General features: G+C 69.9%; 1 protein-coding gene across 6 annotated transcripts in view; it reads left to right on the top strand.

Moving 5' to 3' along the window:
* The window catches only part of ADGRB1 (adhesion G protein-coupled receptor B1), a 58582-nt gene extending 34608 nt beyond the window's left edge, over window positions 1–23974 (top strand). For 2 of the 6 annotated variants that reach the window (XM_081110928.1, XM_081110931.1), the window contains 14 exons: window positions 2012–2150; window positions 8549–8652; window positions 10830–10932; window positions 11849–11999; window positions 13161–13230; window positions 14498–14564; window positions 15102–15187; window positions 17224–17395; window positions 17879–17974; window positions 19509–19563; window positions 21403–22088; window positions 22554–22589; window positions 22747–22851; window positions 23267–23974. In XM_081110928.1, the coding sequence (XP_080967054.1) occupies window positions 2012–2150; window positions 8549–8652; window positions 10830–10932; window positions 11849–11999; window positions 13161–13230; window positions 14498–14564; window positions 15102–15187; window positions 17224–17395; window positions 17879–17974; window positions 19509–19563; window positions 21403–22088; window positions 22554–22589; window positions 22747–22851; window positions 23267–23461 (2065 nt within the window). In that variant the 3' untranslated portion in view covers window positions 23462–23974. Of the gene's footprint in view, window positions 1–1849; window positions 1940–2011; window positions 2151–2255; window positions 2370–8548; window positions 8653–10829; window positions 10933–11848; window positions 12000–13160; window positions 13231–14497; window positions 14565–15101; window positions 15188–17223; window positions 17396–17878; window positions 17975–19508; window positions 19564–21402; window positions 22089–22553; window positions 22590–22746; window positions 22852–23266 lie in introns of those variants that run through there. The other 4 variants (XM_081110932.1, XM_081110929.1, XM_081110930.1 and 1 more) reach the window with 4 other exon arrangements.
* The last annotated feature ends 226 nt before the right edge of the window (window positions 23975–24200 follow it).

Here is a 24200-nt window from a genome sequence, read left to right as displayed (position 1 = left end):
AGGGCGGTGCGGTCCCCAGACGGGAACGGGCACGGGAGGACTCCCTCCAGAACGCTGTGCCCTGCTGTCTCCTGGGCCTCCTGGGTGACACCACCCGTCAGGCAGGGAGAGGGCGGCGTGGGGTCAGGGGTCAGGGGTCAGCCAGGGCTCAGTGCTTCTGCCCTTGTGGTCCTGGGGGTGGAGAGGCCGGTGAGGCTCTGACCAGCCTCGGCCAAGGGTGCGGGGACCGGCTGGGCCTGGGGGTCACTGGGAGGCTCCCCGGGACCCCACAGCCCTTTCTGTCCTGCCATCGCCCAGGTCTCCTCTCTGGCTCTATGCTTTCCCTGAAGGAGGGAGGAGGGAGGGGAGAAGGGGGAGGGATGGAGGGAAGGGGGAGGGAGGGGGAAGGGGGAGGGAGGGGGAAGGGGTCTGCTGGGGCCTTCGTGGCTCCCTCTGTCCTGGGCCCCGCAGGTGGCAGGCCGGCAGCTGGCCACTCAGGCTCTGCCGGGCTGTGGCCGCACACGGGGTGCCTCGGGGGCCAGCAGGGGTGCAGGTGGCCGGGGACTGGGAGGCCGAGGCAGAGGGGCCGGGGCCAGAGGAGGAAGGCAGGCCGGCTCCGCATTCTGTGACAGAGGCCCCTGGAACGGAGAGCTTCCAGCCCCCGCACCCTGCCCTATGGACCCAAAGAACAGTGCCCATGAGAGGGGCGCCCCTCCCTGCACCTCAGAGATGAGCGGACAGGTGTGGGGCGGGGGGGGGGGGGGGGGGGGGGGGAGGCTGCCGGGTCACAGAGCCCTGGCAGCTCCTGGGCCTGGAGGCAGCTCTGCTCTGCTGTCACCTTGGGCGCCTCTCGCCCCCTCAGGCCTGTTTTCTTTCTCTGTGAAATGGGGCAGGGCCTCCCCTGGGGGAAGGATGTAGAGCGAGCAGAGGGGAGGGTGTCTGGCCTGACCCCCGTGTCCCGCCGCCCCTGGCGCTCACACCCCAGCATCTCTGAAGACGCACCGGCACAGCCAGCCCTGCTGGCGCTGAGCTTCGGGGATCTGTCTGCTCCCCGCTTTAGAGATGGGGGAACGGAAGCTGGGAGGGAGGGGTAGGCAAGTTCCTGAGGTGACAGCTGGAGGCGGGAGGCTTGCCAACCAGGTGGTAGCAGGTGTCACTGTGCGGGCTGGCGAGGGCAGGGCCGAGGGGCGGGCCAGGCGCCTCCGGGGTCACCAGACAGACAGCGGCTGAGCACCAGCCCCTCCCCGCGCATTTCAGTCGTGTCTCTCTGGGCAGCCTGGAGCCCCCCACGGCCGCAGGCACCTCCATGGGCACCTCCGCAGGCCAGGCCCAGCCGAGGCCTGGACACTCCCAAGCCCCTGCCTGTGCGGACAGCCTGGAACTTGGGGGTTGGCTCTACAGGGAGGGTGTGCCCGCAGGTCAGGGTGCACTGAGACCCTAAGAGCCCGTGTCCGTGGAGACAGCCATCCCGGGCCTGCGACAGGGGGGGGGGGGGTCTGGCCAGACCCGGGCGCGTGCTGTCCGCTCCCCTCTGGGAGGGAAGACTGTGCCCAGGGCGCCTACAAGAGGCACCACGGGCGCCCAGGCCTGGGGGGGGGGGGGGCAGAGGAAGGGGGAGGGGGCTGAGGGAGGGGGGAGGGGGAAGGGGAGGGGACGGTCCCAAGGTCACGAGAGCGAGCGCCCCGGCAGGGACGGCAGGAGCGGCCCCTCCCCACGCCAGGGCCCGGCGCCCACCCCGCCCTCGGGCGCCCCGCACCCGCCCCCGCCTCGCTGGCCGCCCCCTCGCTCCGGCGCTGGGGCGGCGCGGCGGGCGGGGCGCTGTCGGCTCGGCCCGCGCTCCCGAGAGTCGCTCTCCCGTGGCTCCGCGGCGGCGGCGGCGGCGGCGGCGGCCATGGGGCGCGGGGCTCCGGGGGCCAGCGGGCCGGGCGCCTGGCCGGGGGCGCAGGGGGCGCAGGGGCAGGTGCGCGGCGGGCCGGGCGGGGGGCGGGGGGCCGCGGGCGCGGCGCCGCTCACGCTGCCCTGTCTCCCCCAGATCCTCCCCCGCCCCCCCGCAGCTCGGGCCCTGGTCGTGGCGCGGCTGCCGCACGGTGCCCCTCGACGCCCTCCGGACGCGCTGCCTGTGTGACCGGCTCTCCACCTTCGCCATCTTAGCGCAGCTGAGCGCCGACGCGGTGAGACCCCGGGCGGGCGGGGCGCGGGCCGGGAGCGCGGGGGCGGGGCCGGCGGCGGCGGGGAGGGGTCGGGGCGCCCGGCAGCCCCCCCCACCCGGGGCCTGGCTGCGGGGGCCGGGCCGCCCCCGGGGAGGGTGCGTGGGGGCGGAGCAGGCTCGGTGTGGAGTCGGGCACTGCCGGCGGGCGCAGCGGGGCTGGGGTCCCAGGAGTGACTGCGGGGTGAGTCCCCCCTCCCCGTGGGTCCTGGCACCTGGGGGTGGGGGGGTCAGTCCCGGAAGGAGCCAGGCTGGGCCCCAGGCTGTCCGGCGCGGGAAGGGCAGGGCCGGGCCGGGCGGGGCTGTGCAGACCCCTTCCCTTGGGGTCCCCACCAGCAGGTGGCGGGTTCCCACCTTGCCGGGGAGCTGGGGGCCTGCGCCTTTCCTGAGCCCTTCCCCGCGCACCCCCCGCGCACCCCCGCGGGACCTCGGTCTGTGGAGGCGGCCGTGCGGGTGGGGGTCCTGGAGCCTGGGTGCTGCGCTGGCCCGGCCCACAGCCTCCCGGGAAGGCGCCTCGTCCCAGGGGCCTCTTTCTTGTTCGGAGATTCTTGTGGGGGCTGCCAGTTTCTATGGTGACGGCAGCTGGGGCCAGCTGGCTGGCTGGGGCCCTGGGTGCGGAGTCCAGCCACTGGGGCTGCAGGGCCCTGGGCGGCCCAGGCTGCGCTCATGGTCCCAGGAAGGCCCAGCCCAGCTCGGGGCCTCGCTCCCTGAGCCCCTGGCCCGGGCCTGGTGCGGGCGGCAGATATGAACAGACTGGGGGGGTAGGAAGGGGGGGGCTTTCCTGGGTACTGGGCCCTCATCGCCGGGTGGAGCAGCTCTCCCCGCGTGGACCCCGGTTCCATGGGAGGCGGCTCTGGCCTCTCTGGGAATGTCCACCCACCCCTCCCCTGTGGGACACGGTGGGCAAGGCGAAGGGCCCTCCATGGGGTCAGCGCTGGGCCGGACCTTAGAGGTCACTGCCACGAACCCCTGTGGATAGGCAGGGACACCGAGGTCTGGGAAGGGCTCCTCGCCCAGGGTCTCGGCGAGTCTGATGGACGGAGGTCTGTGGTCTTGGCCCTGATCCAGGGGCGCCCGCCCCATCAGGCCGCTCCTAAGAGGCTGTCCCCGCTGGTCTTTCTGGTTCTTCTGGGGGCAGGGCAGTGGAGGCAGCAGTAAGAGCCATTCTGGGGGGCTTCCTGGAGGAGGTGGCTTTCTGGATACATGGTCATCAATGCCAGCAGCAGGCTGCCCTGCACGGGGAGCAACCAATGGGGCCGGGCTTCCTGAGTCCCCTAAGGGGCCAGAGCGAGCAGGGCAGGGCCCAGCCCCGTCCCAGGGGTGAGGAAGGCCCAGGGCAGGGGGCCTCTGCAGTGGGATGCGGCCCTGTGTCCCCTCCCCCAGCCCAGCGCCGGCCTAGAGGACACTGTTGGTCGAATCTTGAAGCACAGGCTGTTCTCTTGCGCACGGGGACCCTGGCCGGGCCTCAGTCCCTCTCAGCCTCAGTTTCCCCCTGTAGAGGGAGGTGGTCCTGGCCACTGAGGGTGGCGGCCGGTGGGAGCCCCTGAAGCGGGGCCCTTCCCAGGCGGGCGCTGAGCTCGGCGGCCTGGCGTGGAGCACGGGCTCCGTGAGGGTGGCGCACGGGTGTGGGTGGTTGTGCGCGGTGAGGGGGCTTGATGCCCAGGGGGCCTTTCTAGGAAAAGCCAACCCGTGCCTGGTGCCTGCAGGTTCCCCAGGCCCCACCGTGCAGGAGAGGGCCAGCGGGTGCAGGGCCTGCTGGGGGAGTCCCCTGGGGGGGTGGTGTCAGCCTCACCCCCACGCTGGCGTACACTAGGGGGGGCAGCCGATGGGCCAGGCACCCCGTCCCCAAATTCCAGAGGAGGCAGCTGAGGCTGAGGGCGCAGGAGCCCCGGCAGCCACAGAGCCACCCACTGGCCGTGGCACTGAGCGCGAGCTGCCGGCTCAGCCTGTGTCCTCCTCTGTCAGATGGGCTCCGGGCCCTGCCGGCAGGACCAGGGGGGCCTGTCTTGCCGCCTCCCTCTAGTGCTCCAGCTGTCGCTCAGTGAGAGGTGACCCAGAGGTGCCAGGGAGGGACCAGGAGCCAGGGGAGGCGCTCGGTGAGAGGTGACCCAGAGGTGCCGGGGAGGGACCAGGAGCCAGGGGAGGCGCTCGGTGAGAGGTGACCCAGAGGTGCCGGGGAGGGACCAGGAGCCAGGGGAGGCGCTCGGTGAGAGGTGACCCAGAGGTGCCGGGGAGGGACCAGGAGCCAGGGGAGGCGCTGTCGTGCACCCGCCGCCCCGTGCGGACCCCTCTGAGTGCCTGTGGCTGGGCCAGACCCCAGTCCTGCTGCTGGGGTGCGAGCTCTGAGGAGGAGACTGACGGCTCACAGGGGCCTGGGCCAGCCCTGGGGGGGGGGGGTGCTCCCAGATCAGCCGACCCTCTTGGGGGCAGTTTGAGAGATGGGAGGAGGAGGAGGTTGGAAGTGGGGCCCTGAGGGGCGAGCAGGAGGGTGAGAGGCGAGAAGCAAGTGGGAGATGGGGTGGGGTCGGAGGCAGGACAGGGGGCTGGCTGGGGTCCAGAGGAGCTGGACCTGCACCCCGGCAGCGGGAAGCTGGGTGGCTGGGAGATGAGAGAGGATGGGGTGGGATTGGGGTCCTGGAGGGACCCCAGTAGGAGTGAGTAGCCCACAGCAGGTGGGCTGCTGGCAGAGGGGAGCTGGGCCCGGTGCGCGGAGGGGTGGGTGCTGCGGGCCTCCGCCGCGGGTTGGGGTGGGAGTCGGGTCTGAGCGGCAGAGGCTGCGGGCACCCGGCATGTGGTGGGCTGGGGTCTGCAGTCCCAGGCCAGACCCGGAGCTGACGGGGAGCGGGTGCTGTGCGCGCCCGGGAGCCAGCGAGGGCCGAGATCTCTGGCGGGGCCTGGAGGGACGGAGACAGGACGGAGGAGCCAGGGCGTCAGGTCCCGGCTGGGTCGCTGCCAGCTGCGCTGAGTCACAGCGGTGAGGGGCCGGTGCACCTCCTCCAGCCGCGGTGGGGGGTGAGCGAGGTAATGAACAGCCTGTGAGCACAGCTGGTGCTGGTGGTGCTTCTGTGTCTGACACCGTGTTACCAGTCCCCACAGGCTCGCAGCGCAGGGTGGCCAGGGTCAGGGCTCAGAGTGTGACCAGGGTCAGGGCTCAGAGTGTGACCAGGGTCAGGGCTCAGAATGTGACCAGGGTCAGGGCTCAGCGTGTGACCAGGGTCAGGGCTCAGCGTGTGACCAGGATCAGGGCTCAGAGTGTGACCAGGGTCAGGGCTCAGAGTGTGACCAGGATCAGGGCTCAGAGTGTGACCAGGGTCAGGGCTCTGCGTGTGACCAGGGTCAGGGCTCAGGGCTCATCGTGTGACCAGGGTCAGGGCTCAGCCTGTGACCAGGGTCAGGGCTCAGAGTGTGACCAGGATCAGGGCTCAGGGCTCAGGGTGTGACCAGGGTCAGGGATCAGGGTGTGACCAGGGTCAGGGCTCAGAGTGTGACCAGGATCAGGGCTCAGGGCTCAGGGTGTGACCAGGGTCACGGCTCAGCATGTGACCAGGGTCACGGCTCAGCGTGTGACCAGGGTCAGGGCTCAGCGTGTGACCAGGGTCAGGGCTCAGCCTGTGACCAGGGTCAGGGCTCAGAGTGTGACCAGGGTCAGGGCTCAGGGCTCATCGTGTGACCAGGGTCAGGGCTCAGCCTGTGACCAGGGTCAGGGCTCAGAGTGTGACTAGGATCAGGGCTCAGGGCTCAGGGTGTGACCAGGGTCAGGGATCAGGGTGTGACCAGGGTCAGGGCTCAGAGTGTGACCAGGGTCAGGGCTCTGCGTGTGACCAGGGTCAGGGCTCAGGGCTCATCGTGTGACCAGGGTCAGGGCTCAGCCTGTGACCAGGGTCAGGGCTCAGAGTGTGACCAGGATCAGGGCTCAGGGCTCAGGGTGTGACCAGGGTCAGGGCTCAGCCTGTGACCAGGGTCAGGGCTCAGAGTGTGACCAGGATCAGGGCTCAGGGCTCAGGGTGTGACCAGGGTCACGGCTCAGCATGTGACCAGGGTCACGGCTCAGCGTGTGACCAGGGTCAGGGCTCAGCGTGTGACCAGGGTCAGGGCTCAGCCTGTGACCAGGGTCAGGGCTCAGAGTGTGACCAGGGTCAGGGCTCAGGGCTCAGGGTGTGACCAGGGTCAGGGCTCAGGGCTCATCGTGTGACCAGGGTCAGGGCTCAGCCTGTGACCAGGGTCAGGGCTCAGAGTGTGACCAGGATCAGGGCTCAGGGCTCAGGGTGTGACCAGGGTCAGGGATCAGGGTGTGACCAGGGTTGGGCTCAGCGTGTGACCAGGATCAGGGCTCAGGGCTCAGGGTGTGACCAGGGTCACGGCTCAGCGTGTGACCAGGGTCAGGGCTCAGAGTGTGACCAGGATCAGGGCTCAGCCTGTGACCAGGATCAGGGCTCAGGGCTCAGCCTGCGTGTGGCCAGGGCTTGTCTGAGTGGGTAGCTGGGAGCGGAGGGTGGTGCTGGAGCAGCGACAGGAGGGGACGGTCACACCTGCTGTTGGAAGGAAGCCAGAGCAGGAGGTGCAAGCCTTTGGGGAACAGAGTGGGAGTTCGTGGGGCAGAACTGACACCCGAACAGCCACGGGGGTCCTGGGCTGTGGGGACCCTGGAGGCTCAGTGCGAGGTGCTCAGTCACCTGGGAGGCGGTGGCAGCTCAGCTGAGCAGCCGGCTGTAAGGCCAGGGGAGAGCACAGGCAGAGGGCCCAGCACGCAGAGGCCTGGGGCGGCACCCCGTGCCCTGCTGGCCGGCCCCAGCGCAGCTCTCCCGAGGCCGGGGCCTCCTGAGGCCCTGCCCACCGCTGTCCCCTGTGCCCTCTGCGTGGACCTGCGGGGCAGGGCTGTCCAGAGAGGCGAGTGAGCCAGGAGGAGAGGGGGCGGCGGCTGGTGGGCGGGCTGCTGGGGTGTGGCTGCCAGGCCTAGCGAGGACAGGTGGACGCAGATGGCTGCGGGGGTTGGAGCGGGAGCCAGCCACGTGCAGGCGCACGCCACTTGCTGGGCCACCCGTGACCCGTGTGCGGGCCGAGGGCCAGCTCGGTGCCCTAGAAACATTTGCTGGGTCACGGTGCCCCCTACAGCCCCCACCCGCTGGCCTCCCAGTCGTGGGCCTCGGGGTGTCCGTGGGTAGATTATGGGGTAATGGGGCCCCACTGTGGGTCTGAGCTCTGTCAGGGACGGTGGCACAGAGTGCGGGCGGTTTGGGGTGGCCGAGGTGGTGAGGCTCTGTGCTCCCTGGGGTACTCGGGGGCCTGCTTGGAGGAGGCGTCCTGGCTGGGCCTGGTGGGCGGGCAGCGCTGCCCGCAGGGGTCCCCCCCGAGGACAGTGGGAGCAGACGTGCCCGGCGCGCACAAGGCCCCGGGCCGGTCGGCATGTCATGGTGTGTGTGCTGGGCGTGTGGGTCTGCAGTCCCCGATGGGCGACCACCTTGACCTGGAAAAGGAGGGGGAGAAGGGGAGCTCCCAGCAGGGGCTCCGGTCCCCACTCCACACTGGCGGGAGCTTGGTCGTGACAGCTATGCCCATCAGTGTGGCCAGGCCTGAGGTCCCCAACGGGCTGGGAGCAGCCGAGAGGCCGGCAGGCAGCCAGGCCCCAGGGAGGGTCAGAGGCCAGGGGCGTCGTGGGCCTGGGGGGCGGGGGGGGGCAGCTGACCTGAGTGCCTTGGGAGCCCAGCCCGTCCTCGGCATCCTCTCCCTGCCCCAGGGAGGTGGCCGCTCGGACAGGCAGTGGAGCCTCAGAGGGTGGGGCTCAGAGAAAGTTCCGGGCCTGAGAGGCCGGGCAGGGCGCTGGCCGTGGTCCTGAGCCCCTTCCCTGGCAGCCAGCGACCGGCGGGCAAGCTGATGTACGTGCTGGAGCTGCACCCCAGGCCCTGTCCCCAGGGAAGAAAGGTGTCGGCTCCAGGGTGGGGACCCTTAAAAGCCCCCCACTTCCGGCCCTGCAGTGCCCACCAACTTCCCCAGAGCCGGAGGCAGCAGCCGGGAGGGGCCGCAGAGCCAGCCTCAGTGCCCGGCTCGGGGCTCCGGTCCCCTCGGGCCTCACGCCGGCCGGCGGTGTCTGCGGGCCCTGGGCGCTGCGGGTCGTGCGGTCACACGGGCAAGCACACGGGGCCCACACGCAGGCCGGGTGGGAAGGAGGAGGCAGGCCCGGCCCGGGGCCTCGCAGAGCCGGGGGGCGGGTGCTCCCACATCGCCTGGGACCCGGCGGGGCGGGGCGGGCACAGGGGGGGCCTCTGGTGGCCTTCTGTAAAGTCCTGCTGCTGCTCGGAGGAGAGCTCGAGGGGCCCACTGCACGCTGCCCAGCCCCCTCACGCTCTTCTCTCCCCAAACCCCCAGAACATGGAGAAGGTGGTGGTGCCGTCGGTGACGCTCATCGTGGGCTGCGGCGTGTCCTCCCTGACCCTGCTCATGCTGATCATCATCTACGTCTCCGTGTGGAGGTGGTGTCCCTGCCGGGGGGGGGGCGGGGGCTGGGGAGGGGCAGCCAGGGTCACACCCAAGTGCCTTCCGGCTCCTGCCTCACGCTGGCCCCTGGCGGGTGCCCTTAACCTCCGGGGCCCTCAGCCCCCTGGCCTGGCTGTCTGTCCTGCCACCTGGACGTGCAAGACCATGGCCTTCCCAGAGTGTGGAGGGTCGCAGGCTGGGGACCCCCCTCAGCCCCCTCCCCCAGGCCCTGGTGCCGTCTGTAGGCTGGGCCCTGGGTGCGGGCGGTGTGGGGTCACCATGCGTGTGCGGGTGCGGGTCCGAGCCAGGCCCAGGCGCCACGGATGTGTGTGCGGGTGTGAGTGCCAGTGGGTTCTGGGCGCCGTGCGCCCCGGGGAGCAGAGCTTGGGCTGGAGCATGAAGTCAAGGTCACCTGCCTGCCCGCAGCCCCCACCCGGCCGGCTCCACGGGCAGCGCAATGCCAGCGCTGATGGAGCTGACATCGCGCCCCGAGGCCAGCAGGGAGCGGTCGATGTGGCCAGTGGGAGAGCGGCCTGTGCTGAGGCACCAGGAGGGTCAGCACCCAGGGCCCCTCCCCCGGCCCCGGGTCCCCTGTGGACAGGCTGTGCCCTGAGGCCAGTCCTCCCCTGAGCCCCAGCCGGCCTGCCCTGCTGTCCCTCCAAGAGAGGGCCGTGACCTCCCGGGGTCACATGTCACACCAGGCACCTCGCAGCCCCTGAGCTCCGCCCTGTGCCCTCCGCTTGCCCGGCGGGATCCAGCCGCCACAGGCCGCGGGGCGCCGCGCCGGGAAACGGGCAGAAGTGCCGGCGCCTGGCTGTGCCGCTGCTCTCGAGTTTAGGCCACAGTCCTGAGCAGCAGGCGCTGACCCAGCCCCGCACAGAGGGGAGACCGGGGCAGAGCCCAGCCCCGTCCAGAGGCGAGACCGGGGCAGAGCCCAGCCCCGTCCAGAGGCGAGACCGGGGCAGAGCCCGGCGGGTCGCTTGCCTGCGGTCACACAGCCACGGCGGGCGTGGCTCTGCAGTCCCACTCGGCCCCACCTTCTTACCTCACAGTGAGGATGAGACGGGGGTGGGGCTCGGGGCATGGGTGCTGCTGGGAGCAGGCAGGCAGTGAGACCAAGAGTGCAGCTGTGCTCATGGCTCCCCAGGGCTCTGCCTGCACCTGGCTGTGCTGGAACTTGGTGTGCGGTGAAGTGGACATGGTGGTGGTGGTGGTGGTGGTGATGGTGGTGGTGATGGTGGTGGTGGTAATGGTGGTGGTGATGGTGGTGGTGGTGATGGTGGTGGTGATGGTGGTGGTGGTGGTGGTGGTGGTGGTGGTGGTGATGGGGGTGGTGGTGGTGATGGTGGTGGTGGTGATGGTGGTGGTGATGGTGGTGGTGGACGTGGTGGTGGTGATGGTGGTGGTGATGGTGGTGGTGGTGATGGTGGTGGTGATGGTGGTGGTGGTGGTGATGGTGGTGGTGGTGGTGGTGATGGTGGTGGTGGACGTGGTGGTGGTGGTGGTGGTGATGGTGGTGGTGGTGATGGTGGTGGTGGTGATGGTGGTGGTGGTGATGGTGGTGGTGGACGTGGTGGTGGTGGTGGTGGTGGTGGTGATGGTGGTGGTGGTGGTGATGGTGGTGGTGGTGATGGTGGTGGTGGACGTGGTGGTGGTGGTGGTGGTGGTGGTGATGGTGGTGGTGATGGTGGTGGACGTGGTGGTGGTAATGGTGGTGGTGATGGTGGTGGTGGTGGTGGTGGTGGTGGACGTGGTGATGGTGGTGGTGGTGGTGATGGTGGTGGTGATGGTGGTGGTGGACGTGGTGGTGGTGGTGGTGGTGGTGGTGGTGGTGGTGATGGTGGTGGTGGTGGACGTGGTGGTGGTGGTGGTGGTGGTGATGGTGGTGGACGTGGTGGTGGTGGTGGTGGACGTGGTGGTGGTGATGGTGGTGATGGCGGTGGTGGTGATGGTGGTGATGGTGGTGATGGTGGTGGTGGAGGTGGTGGAGGTGGTGATGGTGGTGATGGTGGTGGTGGTGGAGGAGGTGGTGGTGATGGTGGTGGTGGTGGTGTTTGCTGGGAGGAAGTGTTATCTGGGGGGAAGTGACCCACGGTCTTGGTGCAGCCATGGGACCCCAGCTCTTGTGAGGTGAAGCCCTGTGGGCGCTGATCACGCCTCCCACCTTCCCCAGGTACATCCGCTCAGAAAGATCCGTCATCCTCATCAACTTCTGCCTGTCCATCATCTCCTCCAATGCCCTCATCCTCATCGGGCAGACGCAGACCCGCAGCAGGGTAGGTGTTTGGCACTGCCACCCCATTCCAGGGTCCCCAGATGGGGTAGGCGATGGGGTGGGAGGTGGGTGATGGGGTAGGTGATGGGGTAGGCCAGTGGTCAGCAGACTGCAGCTCGGGAGCCACATGTGGCTCTTTGGCCCCTTGAGTGCGGCTCTCCCACAAAACACCACGTGCGGGCGCTCACGTACAGTGCGGTTGAAACTTAATGGCCCATGCGCAAAAGTCAGTATTTTGTGGAAGAGCCACACTCAAGGGGCCAAAGAGCCGCATGTGGCTCGCGAGCCGCAGTTTGCCGACCACTGGGGTTGGCGATGGGATGGGTGATGGTGTAGGCAGTGGGGTGGCAGTGGGGTGGCGGTGGGTGACGGGAGCTGAGGGAGGAGGGGCCCAGAGCCACTGGAGTTCTTCTCACTGCTCCTCTGGCCACGGCCGCCGTGTGGCTCGGGCCCAGGCGGGGGCAGGTGCCGCCTGGCCAGGCGGGCATGGGGACGTGGTGTCCGAGTCTCCAGCTGGACGGTGCTTCGTGATGAGCCAGCTCAGCCTGTCGCCAGCCCTCTGTGGGGCCCAGGCTCTGTCTGAGCTTGTCTGTGCCCTGTCTGGTGGCCCTGGCCTCGGGGTCACCACCGACGGAACAGATGGGCTTGGAACCGGGCCCTCGAGTGGGCCCCCGGCTGGCGTTTGATGCGTCTGCGATGGGGGTGGGTGAGGAAGACGGGGTGGCAGGGTGTCTGTCCCTGGCAGTTCGTGGGAAGGTCGCGCCGGCACCCACAGCCCATCTCAGGGCCGTGGACCCGGCAAGCCGTCGGTGGCTTCCTGCCTGGGGTTTGACCTGGTCACCGACGCGGTCCCCGGGCCGCTCACTGGGTGGGCGTGGGGCCCGGGACCAGCGCCTGCCCACCTCCCCGCCCGCCAGGTGGTGTGCACGCTGGTGGCCGCCTTCCTGCACTTCTTCTTCCTGTCGTCCTTCTGCTGGGTGCTCACCGAGGCCTGGCAGTCCTACATGGCCGTGACCGGCCGCCTCCGGAACCGCCTCATCCGCAAGCGCTTCCTCTGCCTGGGCTGGGGTGAGTGCCGCCAGCTCCCAGGTCCCGCTCCGGGGCCTCCCTCCTCCCTCCGCCCCCCTCTCTCCGCCCCCTCCCTCCTCCCTCCGCCCCCCTCTCTCCACCCCCTCCCTCCTCCCTCCGCCCCCCTCTCTCCGCCCCCTCCCTCCTCCCTCCGCCCCCCTCTCTCCGCCCCCTCCCTCCTCCCTCCGCCCCCCTCCCTCCTCCCTCCGCCCCCCTCTCTCCGCCCCCTCCCTCCTCCCTCCGCCCCCCTCCGCCCCCCTCCCTCCTCCCTCCGCCCCCCTCCGCCCCCCTCCCTCCTCCCTCCGCCCCCCTCTCTCCGCCCCCTCCCTCCTCCCTCCGCCCCCTCTCTCCGCCCCCTCCCTCCTCCCTCCGCCCCCCTCCCTCCTCCCTCCGCCCCCCTCTCTCTGCCCCCTCCCTCCTCCCTCCGCCCCCCTCCTCCCTCCCTCCTCCCTCCCTCTGCCCCCTCCCTCCGCCCTCCATCCTCCCTCCTCCCTCCCTCCGCCCCCTCCCTCCGCCCTTCCTCCTCCCTCTGCCCCCCTCCCTCCTCCCTCCGCCCCCCTCCTCCCTCCCTCCTCCTTCCCTCCTCCCTCCTCCCTCCCTCCGCCCTCCTCCCAGTGGCTGGGTAAGTTACTAACACCGAGTCCATCCTGACCTTCGGATAGTCAGTGATGCTTTAGAGCAGTGATGGGAACCTTCTGAGCTCGGCGTGTCCGCATTTTGAAAGAACCCTAACTTAGCTCTGGAGCCGTGTCACATAGAAATTTTTTGATCTTTGTAACCATAGTAAAACAAAGACTTACATTTTTGATATTTATTTTCTATATTTAAATGCCATTTAACAAAGAAAAATCAACCAGAAAAATGAGTTCGCATGTCATCTCTGACATGCGTGTCACAGGCTCGCCATCACTGCTTCAGTGTAAGGACGTCCGGCCGCTGTTGGGGTACACTTACGCCAACCGTGTCTCCTCCCGAACCTGAAAGCCGGCGGGCCTGGCGTCCTGGGCTCTCCTTGCTCACCTGCAGCGCTGCCCCCCAGCTCTGCGGCCCTCTCCCCGTGCACCCCGCCCCCTCTCACGTCACATTCCCTGCCCCTCCCCGCCCTCCGCTGGCACAGCCTGGTCGGCGGGGCCCGACGCCCTCTTTCTGGTCCTTCCACAGGGCTCCCTGCGCTGGTCGTGGCCATTTCCGTGGGATTTACCAAGGCCAAAGGGTACAGCACCATGAACTAGTGAGTCGGGGCGGGCGGGCGGGGATGTGGGGCGCCCACAGGGCACCCAGGCCCTCCCACTGCCCTAGAAGGGCCTCCATCTCACAGACCAGGAAGCCCAGGCCGGAACAGGGTGGGGGCCGGCGGCCTCCCCCTTCCCATCAGCCAGCTCCCCCCGGGCCGAGGGCAGTGGGATCGGAGAAGCCGTGCTGGGCTGTCAGGGCCTTCCGCCTCCTCCTTGGGCAGGTCCGTCCGCCTCGCTGAGCCCCCGTCCCCATCCGTGGGCATCTGCCTGCCCCAGCGGGACTGCAGGGGCGCCCAGGGCAGGGCCGGCGTGGGGCCTGCTGCACAGAGGACGTCAGGGAAGACCTGAAGGGTCCGCGGGGCGAGGGCCAGGGGCCTCGGAAGCCAAGCCCGGGGCTGAGGGGTGGCCCTGGAGGCAGGCGGCTGCCCAGGTCGGGGAGAGGACCCGAGGCCTCCATGGCTGCAGGGATGGGGAGGAAGGGTGGCCAGAGGCAGGGGCACCGCTGATACTGGCTGTGCAGGTCGGTTCACTGTGGAGCCCAGGGGACAGGATGTGGCCGACCCTGGAGCCGCGCCCCGTCTGGGTAGTGGGGGGCAGAGGCCGTGCATGAGGAGCCGGTTCCTACGCCCAGGGGGTGAGGCTGGGAGGAGGGAACCCCAGCCTGCGGGGTCAGAGGCGGGTCAGGAGAAGATGGGGGCATCGAGTGGGGCTCTGAAGGAGGAAGAGGAGTTTGTTGGACAGACAGCCGGGGCGGAACGCTTGGGTTAGGCTCAGGAACATGTGAAGGACACGGCACCCCCGCTGGGCTCCAGGCCCCCGTGGGCCACCTTGGGGGGCGTCCAGGAGATTCGGGAGGCTTGGGGTTCACGTCAGAGTGAGGGGAGAGGAAGGGCCAGAGGCGTGAGCAGAGGGCCAGGCCCAGGACCAGCCCCGTGTTTGGGCATCGCGTCAGGAGGGAGGGTGCGCGTGTGAGACGGGGAGGGTCCAGGAGGAGATGGGAGGGGACGGCTGAGGGAAGGGGCCGGTCAGGGCACCTGGGCCCCCGCTGCGCCCCAGCTCTGGGCCTGCTCCTCCTCATAAAGTGGGGTGCCGCCTGGCCCCTCCCCGAGGCTCTGAAGCTGGAGAATGAGGTGAGGGTCCCGGACTCGGGGGCCTTTCGCCTGAGCTGATCCGTCTGCCCCTCACCTGCCCCCGGGAGCTGTGGTCCCCCCTGTGCTGGGGCGGGGCCCACGCCTGGCCCGTCAGCACCGTCTCCCTCCGCAGCTGCTGGCTCTCCCTGGAGGGGGGGCTGTTGTACGCCTTCGTGGGACCCGCTGCTGCTGTGGTGCTGGTAGGGGCTGCCCCGAGGCCCCGGGCTCGGCCCTCGGTCACTGGGGGGCGGGGGGTGTCCACGGTCCCCTGGCGCGGCCGGAGAGCGGGTTGCCTGATCCATGGGGACCAGCTGCGGACCTGCCACGTGGGCGCGTGTTTGAGGGACGGGCTGGGTGGGGCAGTAGCCCGTGCCCATGGCACCCCCAGTCCCTCACCTGGAGAAGGTGGGAATCGACGGGAAGAAAACCTGAGTCCCCCAAGCCCCAGGGTCACCTGCCCTTCCGCATGTCCACCCGCACGTCCACCCGCACGTCCACCCGGATGACGGGCTCCCAGGTCGCGGCGGCGCCTGTTGGGTGGGAGGGCCGCGTAGGGGCTGGAGCTCCGGTGCCCAGCCCTGTGGGGGCAGGAGGACCCGGCTAGCGGCCGAAGGAGACGGCGGGGTGAGGGGGCAGCCTTTGCCTCTCCCCGGGAGCCCCATCCCCTCACCGGCAGCAGGGGGGGGACGGGGGCACAGCGTGGACAGAGCATCGGCACCCACCGCCTCTGCCCGCAGGTGAACATGGCCATGGGCATCCTGGTGTTCAACAAGCTCGTGTCCAAGGACGGCATCACTGACAAGAAGCTGAAGGAGCGGGCAGGGTAGGACCCAGAGCTCGCCCCCCCCCAGCCCGCACAGCGGGGAAACCGAGGCACGGGCCGTGCGGGTGCACAGCGACCCTGCCTTGCTCGGCCGCAGTGTCTCCATCCGGCCCTGCCAGGTGGGGCCTCTAAGGGCCTCCCTCCGCCAGGCCCCGCCCGCCTCGGCGTTGGGTGCCCGTCCTGTGTGCCCTCAGCGTGGGTGGAAGGGACAGTGGATGGACCCGGATGTCCTGCCTGGGGAAGGGGCCCAGAGAGGGCAGTGCCTGGCCTGAGGGCACACAGCACTGCAGGCGGCAGTCCTGAGCGGCTGGGCCGTCCCTGCTGGGGGAGTGCGCTGGGGAGGGTGCTGTCCCTCCAGGGACGGGAGCACCTGGTCACGGCCAGGCCGACAGTGGTCCCTCCCTGCCCCGCCCCAGCCCTCTGAGCTCCCCACCTTCCCGTACCTGCTGCCTGTCCCAGCCTGGCTAGTGTCTGCGTTGGGGCCCCCGCCCCGCCCCTCCCTTCGTGCCCGTCTTGCTTGTCCTGTCTGTGTGTCTGTCTCCTCTCTCTCTCCCTCATCCCACCCTCCTGCTCTCCCCAGGGAGCGGAAACTTCAGGAAGCCACCCCCAGGGTCCCTGGAGGGTCTGGTCCTGGAGGAACCTGCCGTGGGGAGGCTGTGCCCGGGGCTGGGAGCCGGCCGGCCTCGGGTGTGTGGGCTGGGAAGTGGGGGTGGGCAGCCTGCTCAGGCCCCGGACAGCGTCCACAGCAGGAGGCCCAGGTGCGCAGCGCCCCATGGTCACCCTGGAGGCAGGCCCTGCCGTGTCCCCACCTGACAGCCCAGCAGCCTGAGGCTCAGGCCGGGGGAGGTCAGGAGGCGGGAGTGGCTGCTCTGCCGCCTCGGCGAGGCCGCGGTGAGGCCCACAGGCCCAGCCTCTGCTGTTGGTCGCCTTGCCCGTCCTGGCCGAGGGCAGAGCCTGCAGCGGGGGAGGTCCTGCCCCTGAACCCATGGCCAAGGCCCTACTGGTTTGGGGGCCCGTGTCCTGGCTGGACCCCAGGCCCCCAGCCTCTCTCCCCCAGGTCTGTGTCCCCAGCTCCTTCCTGGTGGCTTTGCCCTCTGCCCCCTCTTCTGGTCCCCGGACCCCCCTGCTCTGCTTGTCCTGTGAGGGAGGGGGAGCAAGTGGTCTGGGTGCCAGGCCCACCCTGGTGATTGGACGGGAATCCCTGCAGGCAGTTGCCGCCCCCATGGGGGCCGGGCTCACCCTGGCTGGGTCCTTAGGCTTCCATGGCCCTGAGGGGCACAGCAGTGACCAGGGGGGCCCGCTCCCTAAGCACCTGCCCGCTGCCTGCCGGCGCCCCTTCTGTCCCACCGTGTGAGCCGGGAGACTGGCTCAGAGTGGCCCCTGTGGCCTGTGCTGTGCGGGGAGGGGCCCGGGCTGCCAAGGGCAATGCCTGAGGGAGGTGCTCCTGGAGGACTCCCTGGAGGAGGAGGCGAGGGCTGAGGGGCAGCAGCAGCTCCTCCCCTGGGACAGGCGAGCAGGGCTCACCTGGAGGAGGACGCGCCTGTCAGTCTGTTCCTGTCTGTCTCTGCCCCGGTCCCCCACCTGCCCCGCCTCGTCTGTCCTGTCACCTCCCCTCCCAGGTTCTCTCCTCCCTCCCTCTCTGTCCAGAGCTCAGAGGCCTGACCAAGCGCCCCTCCCTGCGGCCATCTTGCAGTCCAGGCCTTGACCCCTGACGGGCCTGAGGGCTGTGTGGGGCCCTGGGAGCTGGAACCAGCAGGGCCTCCTCCCCTGCCTGTGGCCTCCTGGGCAGCCAGGGCCCCGGGTGTCCCCGAGAGCCCCCTCCCCGGGCACCGGCCTCCTGGGTCCCCATCGCCCCTGGGAGCCCTGGTTGCTGGCAGAACGCGGGGGACTGTCAGGGAGGGGCCTGTGCCGAGGGCGGAGGGCACCGGCCCCGGAGAGGACACGGCCTGGGCACGGCGGCCCGGCCCGCAGGAGAGACGGGGCGAGGCCGGCCCGGCGGGTCCCTCCGGCAGCAGCCCTGACGCCCCCGTCCGCAGGGCCTCGCTGTGGAGCTCGTGCGTGGTGCTGCCGCTGCTGGCGCTGACCTGGATGTCGGCCGTGCTCGCCGTCACCGACCGCCGCTCCGCCCTCTTCCAGATCCTCTTCGCCGTCTTCGACTCGCTGGAGGGCTTCGTCATCGTCATGGTGCACTGCGTCCTGCGCAGAGAGGTGCCCTGTGCCCGTGCTGCTCGGCCGCACACTGTGTGCGCGTGTGTGCGTGTGTGTATGCGTGTGCGCGTGTGTGTATGTGTGTGCGCGCGTGTGTGCGTGTGTGTATGCGTGTGCGTGTGTGTGCGTGTGTGTATGCATGTGCGTGTGTGTGTATGTGTGTGTGCGCGTGTGTGCGCGTGTGCGCGCGCGTGTGTGTGTGTGTGCGCGTGTGTGCGTGTGTGTATGCATGTGCGTGTGTGTATGTGTGTGTGTATGCGTGTGCGTGTGTGTGTGTCTGTGTGTGCGCGTGTGTGTCTGTGTGTGTGCGCGTGTGTGCGTGTGTGTATGCATGTGCGTGTGTGTGTGTATGTGTGAGCAACTTCCATGGCAGCCAAGACTCCTGTTCTGGGCCTCGCGGACCAGCCCCCTCGGGCACCGCCAGGGTCCAGTCCTCAGCGGCCGAGCTGCCGCTGACCTCTGACCTGTGCTCTCCGCCCCCAGGTCCAGGACGCTGTGAAGTGCCGCGTGGTGGACCGCCAGGAGGAGGGCAACGGGGACTCGGGGGGCTCCTTCCAGAATGGCCACGCCCAGCTCATGGTAGGGCCCGGAGCGGACGCAGGCCCCCAAGCCCCGCCAGGAGGCACTGGGAGCCCAGGGTGCAGTTGGGGAAACTGAGGCTCCCCAGGTCGGATCCCAGGTCCAGGGCTTGGGGTCAGGCAGGTCAAGTTGACAAGATCTGGGTGGAGCTGGTGTCCAGCCCGTGCCCACCCCATGGTACCAGCTTTGGTCAGACACCTCCTTCAGCTCCCGGCTTCTCCAGCTTCTCCCTTGGGTCCGGCCTGGCCCGTCCACTCACACCTCCTGCCGTGGCCCCGTCCCCGGCCAGATCCCCTTAGGACCTGACTCGGGTCCTGCACCCCAGGTACGCCCCCTCACACCCCGCCCTCTCCACTGAGATGCCACCTCCTCCGGGGAGCCCTCCCTGACTGCCCCTCAGGTTGCCTGGTCCGGCCCCAGTGGTGCCCTAGGGGAATCCCCACCTGCCATTTCGAGGTTGCTTCCCAGGGGGTGCCCCTGGCACACAGGGAGCCTGGCAGGCAGGAGGCACTCAGTTGGTCTTCCGGGCTGGCCACCTCACGGTGGCTGTTAGGGTCCCAGGCAGGGCCTCGGCAGAGCCCAAGGTGAAGGAGCTGGGGTTCTGGCCCCCGGTTCTGCTCCCGGGCTGACCTCTCACCTCAGACCTGTGGTCTTCCCGCCACCCCAGCCTCTGCATTTGCAGGGAAGGCGCCTCCAGGTTTGAGATTGAGGGCCCGGCTGTGCCCTGGGCCCTGCCGCCCCTGGGAAGGCCCCGCACCAGCCTGGGGGGCCCGACTGGATACCCCAGCCCCCAGCCTGGGATGGGGTGGGTGCTGCGTGCAGCAGGGACCAGGCCACTGCTTGATGGGCAGCGGGGGCCTCCCTGGGACCGGACATCACGTGGCAGCCCTGCTGTGCCTCTCCCCGCTGCCGGCCTCCATCCCCTCGCCCCAGGGCTGTGGCAGGGACTGAAGGGGTGACAGGGGGCGGGGGACTGCCAGGTGGTGGCCTGGGCAGCAGGGGGCTCTGGTGTGGGCCCTGTGTGCCCATTGGAGAGGTGTGAGGGACAGCAAGGGGTTCCTGTACTGGAGGCCCAGGGAAAGGGGGCAGGGGGACTGAGGCCAGAGGGGCAAGAACATGAGCTGTGGGGGACTGGCCCCCTACTTCCCAGCTGACCCACGAATGCCCTGGAGCTGAGAGCCTGCTCACGTATGTATGCACACATATATGTGCATATGTGTACACATACACGTGCATTGCTTACATGTATGTGAGTGCATGTGGGCTCAATGTCTGCACATGCTCACCCATGCACACACAGGTGAGAGAATTCATGGCGTAGCCGCCCCCAGGAGTTCACTCCGTGTGACCACACCAGCACGTGGGCACCCCGAGTGTGTGGGCCCCCTTAGCCCTCAGGACTGTACACACATGTACACAGCCACGCGTGCACATGCCGCCCCAGGGCGGCCCTGCCCACAGCCCGCCCGCCTCGCGGTGCCCAGGGCAGCAGCGGCCCCCGCCCCGGCCTCACCAGCCCGTCTCTGTCTTGCAGACCGACTTCGAGAAGGACGTGGATCTGGCCTGTAGATCAGGTGAGCGCCTGACAGGTGAGAGGACAGGTGGCCTCGCCGGGCCCACTTGCTTCTTTTTCTTTTCTTCGTCCATCTGTCCGTCCATTCGTCTGTCCTCATCCCACCCCTGCCTCCCTCAGCCCCTCCCCGCGACTGAGGACCTGCTGCCCGGAGCCCTGGCCTGAGCAGGGGACACAGGCCTCGGGGTCCGGGCCCAGGGCAGACTTGTTTGCACCAGCGGCTCACACCCCCAGCCCGCCCATGCCGAGGCAGCAGGCAGGGTCTGTGGGGCAGCGGAGGCCCAGTCCTCAGCACCCACAGCTCTGCAGGTCTTGGGCCTCCACCTCCTCCTCGAGGGCAGTGAGGCTGGGCAAGCTCTGTGCCCGCCCACCTCCCCCTTCACCCCCCTGCCTGCCCTCCCTCCGGCTCCTGTGTGTCCTTCATTTCCTCATTGTGAGTCCAGCTGTGGAGGAGGGTGGGTGGGTTTTCACATGGGGGGGGCATCAGTGGGAGCAGGAGGAAAGCAGGTAGGCCCCACCGCTGAGCCCTAGGCTGGCGCTGAGCTTCCTGGAAGCAAGGGCAAGAAGGGAATGAATTTCCCAATGAAAGGAAGCCCCCAAGAGTCCTTGTTCTGTGAACCGAGGGTCTGGGGCCCTGACAGGCAGTCTTTCGGGGGGGGACCCTCCCTCTGCTCTGCCAGGGGTTTGAGGAGACAGCCCTGGAGAGCTGGGACAGCCCCGGGTGGGGTGCGCCAGCTGCTGCCAGGGGGACCCAGGAGGGCTTCCTGGAGGAGGTGATCTCTGCTTTGGGCTGAGCAGGAGCTGGAGCCGCCCCCCTCTTAGGCTCATGCTATCTAGCCAACTTCCCTGGGAGGTGACCTCAAGTCTTGCGGGGGGGGCCTGGCCCAGCCCTGTTTGGGTGGTACTGGCCCCTCTGTGCCTCCAGTCTCTTCCTAATTAGGGTTATGGCCCTGGGCCTCCTGAACGAGTGGCTGGGAGGTTGGGGACGGTTAGGAGGGTGTCGCAACACAAGCACTGAGTGTGCGGGAAGCCGGGACCGTGGGTGGAGTAGGCGCCCCAGCAAGGGCCCAGGCCCGGGGGGAGTTTGGGTTGTATGCCGACGGCATGGGAGGCCTGTAGCCTGGACCACGGGGCTCAGCGCTCGCTGGGAGGTGGGCAGGAAGACCTCATGGGAGGGGGCAGCAGGCGGGGCCCTCTCTGGCCCTGGGGCACAGGTTTGTCCAGAAGATGGCGGCCCAGAGAGTGGAGGTCAGGGCTGCCGGAGGGGCCGGGTGGCATTTGGATAGTGGAGCGGACGGGGCAGGGAGGGAGCCTGGGAAGCTCCGAGCCGTAGGGGCGAGTGGCCGGCGGGGCAGTTGGAGGCTGTGTGCTGGATAGCGGGATGGCGGCAGCGGCCGGTCGCTGGTCCAGGCTGGGCAGTGTGGCAGGGGCCAGCCGCCGGGCCACAAGGGGAGGCTGTGGTCAGAGCCGGCTAGCCGAGGGTGGGCCCTGAGAGGGGCCGCTTCGGGGTCTCCGGGGGCCGGCTGAGGCCGATTGACCCGTAGGACGGAGGTGGGTGCAGGCATGCTGGCGCCCAGGTCAGAGGTCACAGCAGCCTGGCCCCCCTGCAGCTGGTCAGGAGGGGCTGTCCCACCCACACCCAGGAGCTGTGTCCCTGCACCCGGGGCAGCACGGGGCCCCCAGGGCCATCGGAGGGGGTCGTCTGCCCGTGCGGGCGGAAGGAGGGGCACCGGGCCCAGCCTGGTTGGAAAGTGCAAAGGGGACCCCGGCTGCCGCAGCACCGAGCTCAGGGGGGGTGCGCCCGGGGGGGGGGGGGGGCCCTGGCCAGGCCCCCTGACCCCGCCCTGCCCCGCAGTGCTGAACAAGGACATCGCGGCCTGCCGCACGGCCACCATCACGGGCACCCTCAAGCGGCCCTCGCTGCCCGAGGAGGAGAAGCTGAAGCTGGCCCACGCCAAGGTGCCGCCCCCCAACTTCAACAGCCTCCCGGCCAACGTGTCCAAGCTGCACACGCACGGCTCGCCGCGCCGCCCGGGCCCGCTGCCCGACTTCCCCAACCACTCGCTGACCCTCAAGAAGGGCCGCGCGCCCAAGTCCTCCTTCGTGGGCGACGGGGACATCTTCAGGAAGCTGGACTCGGAGCTGAGCCGGGCCCAGGAGAAGGCCCTGGACACGAGCTACGTGATCCTGCCCACGGCCACGGCCACGCTGCGGCCCAAGCCCCCGGAGGAGCCCAAGTACAGCATCCACATCGACCAGATGCCGCAGACGCGCCTCATCCACCTCAGCATGACGCCCGACGGCGGCCCGGCCCGCAGCCCGCCCTCCCGCCAGCCCCCCGAGGCGCCCCCCGCCCAGCCCCCGCCGCCCCCGCCCCCGCCGCCCCCGCCCCCACAGCAGCCTCTGCCCCCGCCGCCCACCCTGGAGCCGGCGCCCCCCAGCCTGGGGGAGCCCAGGGAGCCCGCCCCCCACCCGGGGCCCAGCACGGGCACTGGGACCAAGAAGGAGAACGTCTCCACCTTGTCCGTGAGCTCCCTGGAGGTGCGGGCCGCGGGGGGTGGGGAGTAGGCGAGGAGGGGAAAGGGGGCGTCGGGCCCCTGGAGGACGGAGAGGCGGCGGCCAGGGGCCTCGGGTTTGGCCGGGCAGCCAGTGTCCAGCTGGAGTTGTCCCCTTGGCCGACCTCGGACCGAGAGGCCTGGCTCTGCCTGCTGCCCTCCAGCGCCCACCCTGCCCGCTGGCCCTGGGGCCCCGGAGGGTGGCCTCGCCCATTGCAAGGGCTCGAGGACCCGCGGCTGCACTTGGACCTGCTCGGGTGGCGCCCTCTCTGTGGTCGGGTGGTCACTGCGAGTCCCTCTGAGACCCACCAAGCCGGGGCTGGGGGTCTGCACCCAAGGGCTGCCTGGGTGAGGGGTCCCTGCGGCCGTCCTCAGGCAAGGAGGGGCCAGGACGTGGATGGGGAGGTTTTGGGGTGCTGCTTACAAAGGCCCACAACCCTTCCCCCCACAGAGGCGGAAGTCGCGGTATGCGGAGCTGGACTTTGAGGTGGGTCCCGTGTCCCCACCCCAGACACCTGGGCCGGGTGGGTTCTGAGCCCTGGCCGGGCAGCGGGGCCGTCCCACAGGCAGGGAGGGGCCTGGGGAAGAGGCCGGCCGGGCGCCTTGGGGCTCAGGGTCTGCCCGCCCCCCCCCCGCCCCCCCAGAAAATCATGCACACGCGGAAGCGGCACCAGGACATGTTCCAGGACCTGAGCCGGAGGCTGCAGCACGCGGAGAAGGACAAGGAGGCGCTGGCCCCCGAGAGCAAGGTCTGCGGCGGCGCGGCCCTGGGGGGCCACAGGGGGGCAGGGGTGGGGCCGTGGGCGTGGGGCAGGGCGGCCGAGAGAGCCCGCAGGTAAGCCTGCCTTCTCCTGCCTTCCTCTGACCCCACGTCATTCAGTTGTTCATTCGTCCAACCTTCCCTGGTGGGCCCGGCCCAGCCCGTCCGCCCCTGGAGGGACTGGGGGCGTCTGGAAGGGGGAGCTGCCTCTCCGAGGCGGGGACAGCCACGCGGGGTGCTGAGCAGGCAGGGGCCTCCCGTGCCCTTCCCTGCCGGCCGCCCCAGACTGACCCCGGAGAGGGCCGCAGCCCCTGTGCATTCTGGGAAAGGCTGGGCTGTTCTGACTCCTGTCTGCACCCTCCTTTCCCTCTCCCGCTGGCCCGCCCTCCCTGCCCCGGCCGCAGCCAGAGAAGCAGCAGACGCCCAACAAGCGGCCCTGGGAGAGCCTGCGCAAGGCCCACGGGCCGCCCGCGTGGGTGAAGGAGCTGGAGCCGCTGCCGCCGTCGCCGCGGGAGCTGCGGAGCGTGGAGTGGGAGAAGTCGGGCGCCACCATCCCGCTGGTGGGCCAGGACATCATCGACCTGCAGACCGAGGTCTGAGCGGCGGGCGGTGGCCACACACCGGACGGAGGAGGGATGCTGCTGGCCCGCCGCTGCCGCTGCCGCAGGACGGGCACAGACGCTCGAGGGCGGCGGGCCAGGCCCGCGCCCGGCTCAGGGCACTCGGACGGCGGCCGCGGAGGCCCGCAGTGCTGGGACCAGAGCCAGCGGGACAGGAGGCGGCGGCCCCCGTGGCACAGGGCGCCCGAGGCCAGAAGGTGCCTCTGCCCTCCTCGGACCCAGCCCCGGCGGGCGGACAGGCGGCCGGGACAATGCCGGGCTGGGTGCGGCCGGCACCGGATGCTCACTGAGCTGCTGGCCGCGGCCTGGCACCGTTTTTTAGACGCCCCCATCCCTGGGGAGCAGCCAGCCACCGCCCCGCCCGCCGGCCTCAGGCGGCGCGCACAGCCCTCCTGCCCCCAGCGCAGGACCAGGGCCCTCAGACGAAGCAGGGGCGGGGAATCTATTTTTTCTCTCCTTTTCTTTTCTTCAATAAAAAGAATTAAAAACCCACGCCCTCTCTGTGGCCTTCCTCGGGCCCCTCAGGCTGGGGCTGGGCTCTGCGGACCAGCCGGGGTCCCTGCTCCCGGCAGAGGGGCTGGGCGGCCTGGTTGGCATCTCATCTTCAGCTGCCCAGTGCCCTGCTTGGGTGTCAGGACAACACCCCCCCCCCCGCGGGCCATGGCCCCAGGACAGCACCCCCCCCCCGCGGGCCATGGCCCCAGGACAGCACCCCTCC

This window comes from Myotis nattereri, assembly GCF_964212035.1.
Source record: "Myotis nattereri genome assembly, chromosome: 17".
Classification (NCBI taxonomy): Eukaryota; Metazoa; Chordata; class Mammalia; order Chiroptera; family Vespertilionidae; genus Myotis; species Myotis nattereri.
Note: the sequence above shows the minus strand (reverse complement) of the source record. Positions and strands in the feature narration are given on the sequence as shown.